Consider the following 13288-nt stretch of genomic DNA (forward strand, 5'->3'; position numbering starts at 1 on the left):
AGGAGGGAAAGTGATGGTTGTATAATTTTTATGATATTTGCGACTTTCTCCGCCGTCCATTGGCGGCGCGCCACTATTACCACCAGAAAAACATTAAACTAGTCGTAGAAAAAGTCTCTCAAACTCTTACCCTCCTCCCACTTGTCATGCACACTCAACTCCTACTCCTTTTTCTCTCTCTCATACCACAAACCATTACTCTTACTAAAAACTAGGACAACTTCAACTACAAAGATCATGCACCAATCTTTCCTCATCTCCTCCATCGTTCCATCCATGGCTTGTTCTGACGATCAACAACCAGATTTCAAGCATTTTTGCAGGATTTGTAAAAAAGGTTTCCTGTGTGGAAGAGCATTGGGAGGGCATATGAGGGCACATGGTGTTGGAGATGAAATTGCTAATTTTGATGATGACGATATTCCAAATGATTGCGAAGGCAGCAAAAAGATTTATGATTTACGAACCAACCCAAATCGGTTCAGCCGGCTTTGTGAGAATTGCGGTAAAGAGTTTTCTTCTTGGAAATCTTTCTTGGAACATGGGAAATGTGGCTCTGATGATGCTGAATCCTCTCTTCTTTGGTCCCCAGAATCCGAGGCTGATGACGACGAAGATGGTGATGGTGATGGTGATGGATCCGTCCATCATGGTGGCAGAAGTGGCTGGTCGAAGAGGAAGAGATCTTTTAGGGTTTATCAATCTAGTGACGATGAAGACGACGTTGCATTAGCTAAATGTTTAATGGCATTGTCGAACTCTATGGCTAATCATCATCCCTTAGAACTAGAACTCAATGATCGCCTTTTCCCCACCAAAAACAACGAAACACAAACACGCAACCCTAAGTTGTCCCCGGAGTTTTTGCCGAATGTTACAAAACCACCACCGGATAAAGCAAAAGGGGTGGTTGTAGCCACCACAACCCCTAAAGGTATGTTCGAATGTAAAGCATGTAAAAAGATTTTCAATTCGCATCAAGCATTGGGTGGACACAGAGCGAGTCACAAGAATGTTAAAGGGTGCTTCGCAGCACGAAATGATCAGTTTGATGATAACTTGACACACAAAGATAATGTCATCAATGATGTAATAAAACCCATCTTCCCTTATCAATCAGACAACATTCAAGACCCGAGGAAATCAAAAGTACACAAATGCTCTATTTGTAACCGGATTTTCGCATCGGGTCAAGCCTTAGGTGGCCACAAAAGATGCCATTGGCTAACATCTAACTACACTCCAGACACTTCTATAAACAAAATTAACTTCCATGAACACATTGAACAACTTTATCAAAGAGCTCTCGCCATACCTAAAGAACTCGAACTAAAACTAAACCTCCCGACTTCCAACAACACCACAACCACGACCCACCACAACCTTCAAAATCCGAAAAGATTGGAGGTGTCTACGGAGATCAATCTACATGCATGGAGTGGAGCGGATCAAGGAAATGGTGATGGGGATGCGAAAGAAGATCGTAATAACCAACTAAACAATAGCAGTGGTGATCAATATCATATTTCAGCAGCGACAATGGCAAATGATGACAATGAAGGTGCAGGTAAGATGAAGTTGGCGAAACTCAGTGAGTTGAAAAACATGAATAGCAGCAATGGGAGTTCATCTTCATGGTTGCAGGTTGGGATTGGTTCGACTACAGACATGGCTCCTGACACATAAATTAATATTTTTTGTTGTTACAAAAGAACAAGTATATATGTAAGTAGAAACTTATTATGTAATTAATTAGTGTGTATCCATATTTGTTCTATTTTTCACCAACTTATGATGGAATTTAATTAAAAATGTATAAAGATAAGTGTCGTAATAAACAATTGGATCTATATATACTGAAGAATTAAAATAAGATTTATGTAAAAGAAAAACAGTCTTGTTGATTAAAATTACCGTTTTATGTAGAAATAGTACAAGAAACTGGGTTATCGACGAACAACCCTATCGCGACAACAGTTTGTCGTTGAATAGTAATTTTTGTGACGATAATATTTTGAAATTTTCGACTTTCAACATCTTGTTGGGAAGGGAAGTTTAACACCGAAGTCTTCGTATGCTCCAATTTAAAAGAGAAACACAAACAAACAAATAAACAACACTTACAAAATGTGGTCATTGTAATTGATAATTTCTCTTAAAATAATGCGTATGACGATTATGTTCGAAAATTTATAATTTTAGAACTCAATTACTATTTTGGAAAACCATAACATGCATTGGCCCCCTTATTTGAAGTTATACCGTTTTTCATAAACCATTGAAATTCTTCATCGAAATTTCTATTTGCAAGTAGAATATATTTGAAAGTTGGAAATGTCTAAGATGTTGTATTTTATTTGATCGTTTTGCACAAATAAGGAATAAATCACCTATTTATTCTGTTTTTAATAATATGCAAATATAAAAAGTAAATTTTTCATGTTTGAAAATCAAGAACATGATAATGTTCGAAAAAAGAACATGTTCAAAATTGAAAACCAAGCATCACATTGTTGCTTTTATTAATCTTCTATTAATAAAATGTAATAGGGTGCTTGTATTCGAGTGATCATCAAATCAAAAGAAATAAAGATGAACGTATAGGTACTCATATCTATTACAAGATGTCTTTAGATGTTAGGACCGTCACCAACAACAAGAGTTCTTTAAGTCATAGACAAGCTATCAGTCAACATTATGCATGCGTGCACTGAGCCTTGGTGCTCTTAAGACATATAGTGAAAGGTCTCTTGTTATTTATTGACCGAATGATAAGTAATCATCATATTCATTAACTAAATAATGATTGGTTTCCCAATGTCCCAAAAAACATGTAATGTTTATATATCTCTTGCTTCAATGATCACTTATGTCAAAGATTGCTAGAGACTAATCTTTCATGTTAGGGATCATCGACAACGAGGTAGAACTCATTACTATTTTTATTTTTATTTTTGGACAACTATATAGATTATATAGGTAGAATGTATTATATATGGAACTTGTTATTATAGATAAATTATGAGATTGTGTACTTTTGTAGTTTATGGTAATTGGTATGTGATTTGGTAACAAATTCTTTAAATTCTAGAAAAATGAATATCAAATATTAGAAATAACAACTCACAAAAAAGAAATTATAGAAATTTATGCATACATTAACAGCTCAAAATGAATGTATCTATTTTATAATGGTTTCCTACAAAGAATGCATGTTGATTCAATAACAATTTCATCAAAATTATAGGAATGAATGTCTACTTTTTGGACAATTGCAACTCGCATGAAAGATTAGTCTTCGACACACTTTCATCGAGTTGCGATCAACCAAGATCAGATACACATTCCTAAATTTTTGTTACTTTTGGGGTCTCATCTACAACCGGCAAAGATTAAGCGAGTTAACAACTCTTAGCATTTATATCATCTTCCAATTGTTGGACAAATCATTGGTAAGAACTTACCTGTGAAGCTTTTTTTAGGCCAAATCTGTCAACTAAAACCGAGTTTCTACATTTGATTGCATACAACATGTTACACGTCAATGACATGAAACAACCTCATAGTTCTCTTCTTGATTAGATGACATCTTTTTATTGGATGGCCTCTCTGGATTCAATAATCAGTTTGTCGCCCACTAGCAAGGCTCTATTATGAGAAACTTTAATGTTAAGATGAAGTGCACCCGCTCGTTGTGTCTCTCTTCTAAAAAATACTCTTGCTACAACTCCCTCAGGGTCGATTGCATTAACCGATGGCATTTACACTGTTACATTAATATTATGACTTTCTAAGGAATCTGGAAATTTAATGCAAATTTCATAGTGTTGGCACCACTAAATAGACTAACAAGAAAGATTCTAAAAGAATTATTTGGTTGACACCTTTAAATAAACTAAAAGGAATGATCATCAAAGAATTATGCCCATGTTTGAAAGCAATTTTCGAAATAGTTTCCAGTCATATATAAAAGATATTTAACTACTTTTTGTTACAAAATACAATTCAAAAACATCATTTTGTGGAGACGATCATTTTTAGAGTGAAACATACGTTAAAGATTAGTCATTGTTGTAGGTTGTATATAGTTAGCCCTAGATCTGTTGGTTTTTCTTCTTTTCATTATCACAAAAATCCACCCTCGTATCCCTGCTTACACGATTTGACCTTCTCTTTGACATGCTCTCCCTTTTAGGCTAAAGTTACTTTTTGCATGTCATCTCAGAGCCACGTCCCATGCCATCTTAGAGCCACATCATTTCCCACTTCCCCTTTCATACCTAGGAAATGGTCACCTCCTACCCCTCACCTAATAAATAGTATACATACTATTGTATTGTACAAGTAGGGTGAAGCATTGGAAAGAAGAAAAGTGTAGTGAAGAAAAGTGTGGTGAAGAATGCAGTAGAAATGCATCATAGAAAAGGAAAATATAAGGAAAAAGTAAGGAGATGATGTTCACCACACATGTGGTGAGTGTTGCATTGGGTTTATAAACCCACAACTATAATTGGTATAAACTTGAATTGATAGTAGCACAGTCATTTTGGGTTGCCCTCAAACCTAGCAATTGGACAGGATGATTTTTGGAGAGAATGATTGAGTTATTATTTGATAAATAAATTGAAATAAATGATTTGTTAATATATTAATTAGAAATAGTAATATTTAATTAATAATTAATCAGAAATTAATTAGAATGAATTTTGAGATTAAAGGACTTAATTAAAAGTGCAAGGACTAAAGTGCCATTATTCAATAGTTGAAAAAAAAAGGCTCCAAAACCTTCCATACATAGGATGGACGGTTTTTAGAGGCATTTTAGGGTTTGTAGAATTATCCTTATATGGTAATTAGGAAACTAGATAATTACCAATTCAAAATAATATATCAGTTTTGGACTTATATAGGGTTTCCTAGTTACACTATATAAGGACCTATAGCCCTTTATATTTTGGCCATCATAACTTTCCTAAGGATAGCCGAAATTATACTTTCCCATCTCCTCTCTTCATGATATCCTTCTTGCTTGAGTTGGGTGTGAACCATTTAAGGCACAACCTTTCTGGTGCTTGCTTCCAAAAGATCAACAAGAGGATTCCTAGTTGTTTATTATAACAACTAAAAGGTATATAACTCTAAACCTTTTCTTTAGTAGTTTTCGAAAACTACCTAGGGTTTTTAGCGTTCTTGTTTTGATGTTCATAGTTATAGGTTCAATAGAGAAAACATAGATATTGTTTTAGGTTGCATGCACACTTAAGAGTTTTAAGTTTGGTTTGTTATGCCTAAAACCCATTAGTAGTATCAGAGTGGTTGCTTTGTTTTCAATTTAATTTGCTATAATTCTTGAATTTGATCAAATTAGGGTTTTTAGAAATTAAACCCTAAAAGGCCTCAAATTTTGAAATTGAGTTGGGGTTTTTTACCCCCTAAGTTTTGAAATTAGGGTTAGGGTTTTGAAACCATAACCTTCATCCCCAAAAAATTCGAAAATTGATAAGTGGTTAGGGATTTTTTAAATTTCATAATTATCATTTTACTTGCGTAAAAATAGATAATTAAAATTGGATAAGTCATATACCTATTTTTTTCAAAAATTTAGGGGTATATGGATTAGGATTAAATTACTTGATTAATTTAATTAGATATTCCTTATTTGATTTAAAATTTAATTAAATGTTAATTAATAGATAATTATTAAATCATGTGTTTATTTTTAAATTTAATTTAATTATTTAATTTAATGATGAGAATGGTTCTATTTCTACTTAGAAAAATGGTGTTTTTTATTTTGAAGCTTTATCATGTGATGGTGTGTATGAAATTGTGATATGTTTAGACAGTTTAGGGAATAGTGTATTTCAAATTGATTCGTCTAATGGTATAGAAAAAACATGCTTATGGCATTGTCATCTTCGACACGTTAACAAGAAACATATTGCCCAACTCCAAAAGGATGGAGTGTTGGAATCATTTGACCTAAGGTCAAATGATACATGAGAATCTTGTCTTTTGGGTAAGATGACAAAATCACATTTCACTGGATCTTGTGAAAGAGGTGCAGGTTTGTTGGATCTCATACACACACATGTGTGTAGGCCCTTCAGATCATCCACAAGGAATGCTAATCAATTTTATGTGAATTTTACTGATGATTATAGAAGATATGGTTATGTATAATTAATCAAGCATAAATTAGAAACCTTTGAAAAGATCAAAGAGTTTAAGCAAGAAGTCAATCAGGAAGGAAGATAAAGATGCTCCGATCAGAAAGAGGCGGAGAGTATCTTAGTATCGCGTTCCATGACTACTTCAAGAAATGTAGATTAGGTTCACAATTGACCCCTCCTAGGACACCACAACTTAATGGTGTGGCTGAGAGGGGAAATTGAACCTTGTTGGACATGGTTCGTTCCATTATGAGTCGAGCTTCTCTTCCAATTTTGTTCTGGGGGCATGCCTTAGAGACTGCCGCCCATATTCTTAATCTTGTCCCAACTAAAAAGGTTGCCAAAACACCTCATGAGATGTGGATAGGGAAGGTTCCCTCGTTAGTACATATCAAGGTTTGGGGTTTTGAAGCTTTCTCTAGACAAGAGACTCACGACAAGTTTGAACCTCGAAGTAAGAGATGTATTTGATGGGTTTTAGCCATAAGAACATCGTATGTGCTCATTCAACCCTAATGCTTGGATCTAGGTTTCTCTATTGTACATGCAATTCATCCAAGCCTTTAAACCCTAGTTCTAGCATACAATTAATCAAATTAACTTATGAATAGGGTTTAGATCTTACCTTGATTGTTATGTAGCAATAACAATCTCAAATCCTCCTTGTAATGACTTTAGAAAGCCTAGAGTCACAAGTGTCACTCCTCTAATGGTTCACAAACACCAAGAGCAAGAGGATGAAGAATAAGGAGAGAGGAGGCTACCCAAAACGTGTGGAAACCCTAAGGAATAAGTTCACCACGTTTTTGAGTCTCAATGGTCCTTTAAATAGTGAGGCTATTAAGGTTATCTAACAAGGAAACCCTAATTTGGATGCTTAGGCCCTAAGCAACCCATGGACTCCCTCCTTAGAGGCCTAGGATGATTTCTAATGGGTTTCCCAATAGAATCCGTCCACCTCTCTAATATGGAGTCCATTAGCCCAATATTCAACTATCACACAATTGACAGTTCTAGTCCCTTAAGTTTAATTAATGTCTTTTAGCCACAAACTTAATTCTTATTAATTCTTGACTAATATTAATTAAACAATATGATTTCTCCTTTAATATATTATTCTCATAATATATTAATAAATCATAATTAATCCTCTATCTCCATAATTCATCCTATCAAGTTGCTTTGGTGAAGGCAACCCAAAAGGACCATGCACCATCGGGTCAAGTACATACCAAAATATTTATGGACTTAGACATTAATCCAACAGTATTTTCATCGATTACCCATAGAAGTCCTTTGGATATTTGTTATACAGGCCTAGTGAGAAAGTGGTCTGTATAGCACGAATAGGAGTCTTTTGCGAGAGAGAGCTCATATGCAAAGAGGACAGTGGGAGTACCATTGACCTTGAAGAGATTCAATAATCAAACTATGAAGGAACCTCTAAAGATGCTAGGGTTCAACCAAGGGAAGAGATTCCACTTGAACCAGTTGACGATTCATTACCTCTTAGGCGTTTCAGTATAGTTAGAATGCCACCTGAGTTATATGGTTTCCATATTAATACAGATGGTGATACGTTTATCAGTGATAGTACTCTAGTATATTTGTATGAACTGGCTAACTATAAGGAAGCAATTGCAGGCCCTAAAGCAGCCAAATGGCAAGAGGCAATGGATAGCGAGATCAAGTCCATGTATAACAACCAAGTGTGGAATTTGGTTGATAATGTACTAGGTCGAAAAATAGGTGGGTGCAAATGGATCTTCAAAAAGAAGACAAATATGGATGGAAAGGTACACACTTTCAAGGCTCGATTGGTTGTGAAGGGCTTTACTCAAGCCCCAAGGGTTGACTATGATGAGACCTTCTCACCAGTGGCTAAGATAAAGTCTATTAGGATAATGCTAGCCATAGTTGCATTTCATGAATATGAGATTTGATAGATGGATGTGAAAACCGCTTTCCTTAATGGGAAGTTGGCTGAGGATGTTTACATGAGTCAGCCAGAGGATTTTGTAGATGCAAAGTATCCAAAAAAAAGTGTGTAAGCTTGAGAAATAAATCTATGGATTGAAGCAAGCATCTCGCAGATGGAATCTTTGCTTTGACGAGAAGGTCAAAGAGTTTGGCTTCTCTAGAAGTGAAGATGAGTCATATGTTTATGTCAAAGTTAGTGGGAGTATAGTGATCTTCCTAGTATTGTATGTTAATAACATACTTCTTATAGGAAATGACATTCCAACTTTGCAAGAGGTTAAGTCTTAGCTTGGAAAGTATTTCGCTATGAAGGATCTAGGAGAGGCTGCTTATATTCTAGGGATAAGGATTCTGAGAGACAATAGTAAAAGACTAATTGGACTTAATCAAAGTACATACTTGGAAAAGGTGCTAAAATGTTTTAGTATGGAAAATTCCAAGAAAGCAGAACTGTCTATCCAGAGTAATACCAAACTGAGTAAGACTCAAAGTCCGAGTATCGATAGAGAGATAGCATAAATGAGTAGAGTTTCATACGCTTTCGCCATTGGATCTATCATGTATGCTATGACATGTACTCACCCTGATGTGTCCTTTTCTTGGAGCATGGCCATTTGTTATCAGGGAAATCCATGTAAAGCTCATTGGATAGCAATTAAGAATATTCTCAAGTATCTACGAATGACTAAGGACTAGGTCCTAGTACTTGGTAGTAGTGATACATTGAGAGTAACTAGATATAGTGACGCCAACTTTCAAAGGAGACAACTTTCATTCTCAATCTGGCTGGGTGTTTACCTTAAATGGAGGAGCAGTTACTTGGAAAAGTTCCAAGCAAGAGACAGTGACTGATTCTACCTATGAATCAGAGTACATAGCGGCAAGAAAAGCATCAAATGAGGAAATTTGGTTAAAGAACTTATCAGAGATCTTGGAGTTGTGCCAACCATTAAGGAGTCAATTGAAATTTTTTGTGATAATGAAGGAGCGGTTGCCTTGGTAAAGGAACCAAAAGATCATGGCAGATCCAGACATATTGACAGAAAATACCATTTCATCTGACATAGAGTAAAAGAAGGTCGCCTCGTAGTGAAGAGGGTACCATCTGAAGAGAATCATGCAGATCCTCTCAAAAAGGGTCTAAGTAGGGCTAAACACATTCAGCATGCCAGGAGCATTGGTATGAAAGATGATATTAACTTTAGTAGTTAGTGTTGGATTAGTGTCTAAGTCCATAACTATTTTGGTATGTACTTGACCCGATGGTGCATGGACCTTTTGGGTTGCCTTCACCAAAGCAACTTAATAGGATGAATAATGGAGAGAAAGGATTAAATATGATTTATTAATATATTATGAGAATAATATATTAAAGGAGAAATCATAATTGTTTAATTAATATTAGTCAAGAATTAATTGGTAATTAGTTTTGTGACTAAAAGAGATTAATTAAACTTAAGGGACTGGAATTGTAATTATAAGATAATTGCAATTTGGGCCATGGAGTGTCTTGTATTAAGGGGTGGACGAATTCTATGGGGAAACCCATAAGGAAATCGTCCAAGGCCTTAATAAAGGAGTCTATGGGTTGCTTAGGGCTTAAGCATCCAAATTAGGGTTTCCTTGTTAGATAACCCTAATAGCCTCACTATATATAGAACCCTTAAGGCTCAAAAACGTGGGGAACTTCTCTTCTAGGGTTAGTACACGTTTTAGGCAGCCTCCATCCTCTCTCCTCTTCATCCTCTTGCTTATGGTGTTTGTGAACCATTAGAGGAGTGACATTTGTGACTCTAAGCTTTCTAAAGTCAATACAAGGAGATTTGGGATTGTTATTGCTACATAACAATCAAGGTAACATCTTAAACCTATTCTCATGTTAATATGATTACTTGAATGCTAGAATTAGGGTGTATAGTCTTGGATAACTTGCATGTACAATAGAGAAACCTAGATCCAAGCATTAGGGTTTGTATGAGCACATAGGATGTCTTATGACCAAAACCCATCAGTTAGATAACTAGTTTAAAACTTGTAACAAAGTAAATGTAATTGACTTTTTGGTGATTATATAATAGAGAATTGTTTATGAGTTTGTTTGCTACCTTTTGTTAATTGTTTATTCTTGTGTTTAATTTTTGCATGTTTTACTTCCCAAATAATTTGATTATTCAAGCTCCACAGTCGTTAGTACTTATGAAAGTACATAGTGAATTAAGACTATCATGAATTGAATTGTAGATTGTCTAGAGTTTTAGACATAGCAATGGTATTGCTACAGTGTTCATGAGTACTTAGAAATGGAAATTTAAGTATTGGATTAACCCACACTCAGAGACTTACTTCATGTAATTTATCACAAGTAATTCTGAGACGATAATATCTTATAATCTTTAACAGGGATATATGAGTTGTGGTTTACAAGTCAGTTATGCATTGATGATATGTAAACGCATCAGTAACTTGATGTTATAAAACATATTTTTGTGTATCATTTGATGAGTAAATGATACAAGCATATAAGTCAATGTTTATTCATTCCTTTTGCACTGACAGGAAAAGTGATATCTTTGGGCCCCTCGGTGATTTGGTGTTGACTTATAGTGTCGGGTCCGGCCAGGACTAATTTGATGTATTCGATTAGAAGTTATATGTCATTACAAATCAGAAATCTGGAAACAAAGTACTAGACAATGAGATTTATTATGTTCCATGTGTCATGTCCGGATGATATCTTGCAGAACGGAGGATTATATGATCATTTGTCTTAGGACACGTAACTGACTAGGTTAGAGTTCGTCAGCAGGTTTTGGAAGCTACAATTTACTGATCTATTCGGAAGTTATACTGGAAATCATAGTTACAGACTTATCCAAGTGAGATATTATTGGATTAGGTGTCTAAGCCCATAACTATAATTGGTATAAACTTGAATTAATAGTAGCATAGTTCTTTTGTGTTGCCCTCAAACCTAGCAATCGGACAGGATGATTTTTAAAGAGAGAGAGAGAGAGAGAGAGAGAGAGAGAGATTGATTTATTATTTGATTAATAAATTGAAATAAATAATTTGTTAATATATTATGAGAGTAATATGTTAATTAGAAATAGTAATATTTAATTAATAATTAATTGGAATTTATTTCAGGATTAATGAAATTAATTAAAAGTATAAGGACTAAAGTGTAATTGTTCAATAGTTAAACAAAAGCCTCCATAATCTTCCACACATAGGGTGGACGGTTTCTAGAGGCATTTTAGGGTTTCTAGAATTATCCTTGGAGGATAATTAGGAAGCTAGATAATTACCAATTCAAAATAATATTATTATATTGGTTTTGGGCTTATCTAGGGTTTCCTGGTTGCACTATATAAGGACCTATAGCTCTTCATATTTCGTCCGTCATATCTTTCCTAAGGATAGTCGAAATTATACTATCCCCTCTCCTCTCTCCATTATCTTTTTATTGTCTGTGTTGGGTGTGAACCATTTGAGGCACGACGCTTGTGGTGCTTGCTTCCAAAATATCAACAATAATATTTCTAGTTGTTTACTATAACAACTAAAAGGTATGTAACCCTAATCCTTCCCTTTAATAATTTTCGAAAATTACCTAGGGTTTCTAGGGTTCTTGTTTTGATTTACTCTGATGTGACACGATGATTGATACATTTGTTTTATTTGGATTTTTATGATGGTTTTTTTGGGATACTAGTTTTATTAATTTAAAAATGAAATTTTTGGGTCTTATTTTTGGGACGTTTCAAATTGATAGGGGTCAAGATCCTGAAACAAGTCTAGGATCTCGGATCTTAAAGTGGAGTCAAGATCGTGAATATTACCAATATTATTTCCTAACGAGATTAACGAATATATTTCATGTTTATTATTCACATGTGTAGAAATAGTAAACACGAGACACGTTTACACTGAAGAATCGCTCTAGTCAAGCTCAAAACCCAGAGTTGTCAAGTCAAAGCAACGTGCAAGATCTTGTTCAACATGATCCCAAGAATATCGGACATCTGGTTAGTCAACCTAGGCTATAAATACACATGTATAAATCACACAATACACGCCTAGAGTGACTGAATCACTTGTACTCAGTTTACATTTCGATTAGTAAGATTAAACAAGGTAGGTGATAATTCAAGGTTTTATGTCGGAGATCCTAGCAAGGATCAAGGGCTTTCCCTGTGAGATCACTCGTGTCATTTTCACTTTCACATTTATATTGATTGCAACACCACAGCCTCTCATATAATTTGGTTGATATCTCATAAGTCCTTATTGTTTATTGTATCATGAGGCCAATGCAAAATGACTCTACTAATATTAGAATTATTACCAATTATTTAATGACTTTGGACACTTAATCCAATAGTTATTAGATAAATACAATCAGTGGTGGCCCCAAAGGTGTGCGGGTGGGGCGGTTAAACGAATGTCCAATCATTAGGGATCTATGAATTCGGGGACAAATCTACAATTATGGTATAGGTTTTTTTATCTGATAAATTTTGTATGTATTATTATTATAATTAAAATTCATGAGAAGTAATCATACACATATATAACCATTTGATGTCATCTTAATTATAAAATAACTTACAAAAATTTAAAATCTTATTATAAATTGTAAATTTGTTCGGGGGTTATCAGCAATTTAAGGACTTTTTAACTATTATCATCAAAGAAAAATACAAAATGTATTCATAATAATATTATTATTTTTTATACAACCTACCAAAAAGTAAAGAAAACAAAACTTAAAAAAATCTAAGAAATCATAACCGTCGAAGCCACTTGTGTAACATCGTATGAACTTTGTATATTTGACTTTATCACTAGTATGGTTATATGGTATCATATATTGGCTCAAGTAAATAACATCAGCATACACTCTAATATGAAACCATGCGTATTAATGAGATAATGAGTAGTTTTGGAGCGTAGATCAGTAAGACCATCTCCAACCTATCTTCATTTGGGCAATAGTGTTTCATCTTCAACCCTATTTTATTCTCAACCCCATTTTTTATCCTAAAAAATATATTTATACTATATTCTTTTTTAGTAACTTACATATATTGTCAAACACCTTTTCTACTAATTAGATTTTAACAAATATATAT

At 34.4% G+C, this 13288-nt stretch overlaps 1 protein-coding gene across 1 annotated transcript; it reads left to right on the plus strand.

The window, feature by feature from the left end:
• Positions 1–276: 276 nt before the first annotated feature.
• On the plus strand, positions 277–1686 carry LOC111907728 (zinc finger protein ZAT9). The gene has a single exon (XM_023903534.1). It carries the CDS (start codon positions 277–279, stop codon positions 1684–1686), a length of 1410 nt encoding a protein of 469 aa, XP_023759302.1.
• The last annotated feature ends 11602 nt before the right edge of the window (positions 1687–13288 follow it).

This window comes from Lactuca sativa, chromosome 3 (genome assembly GCF_002870075.4).
Source record: "Lactuca sativa cultivar Salinas chromosome 3, Lsat_Salinas_v11, whole genome shotgun sequence".
Taxonomy (NCBI): domain Eukaryota; kingdom Viridiplantae; phylum Streptophyta; class Magnoliopsida; order Asterales; family Asteraceae; genus Lactuca; species Lactuca sativa.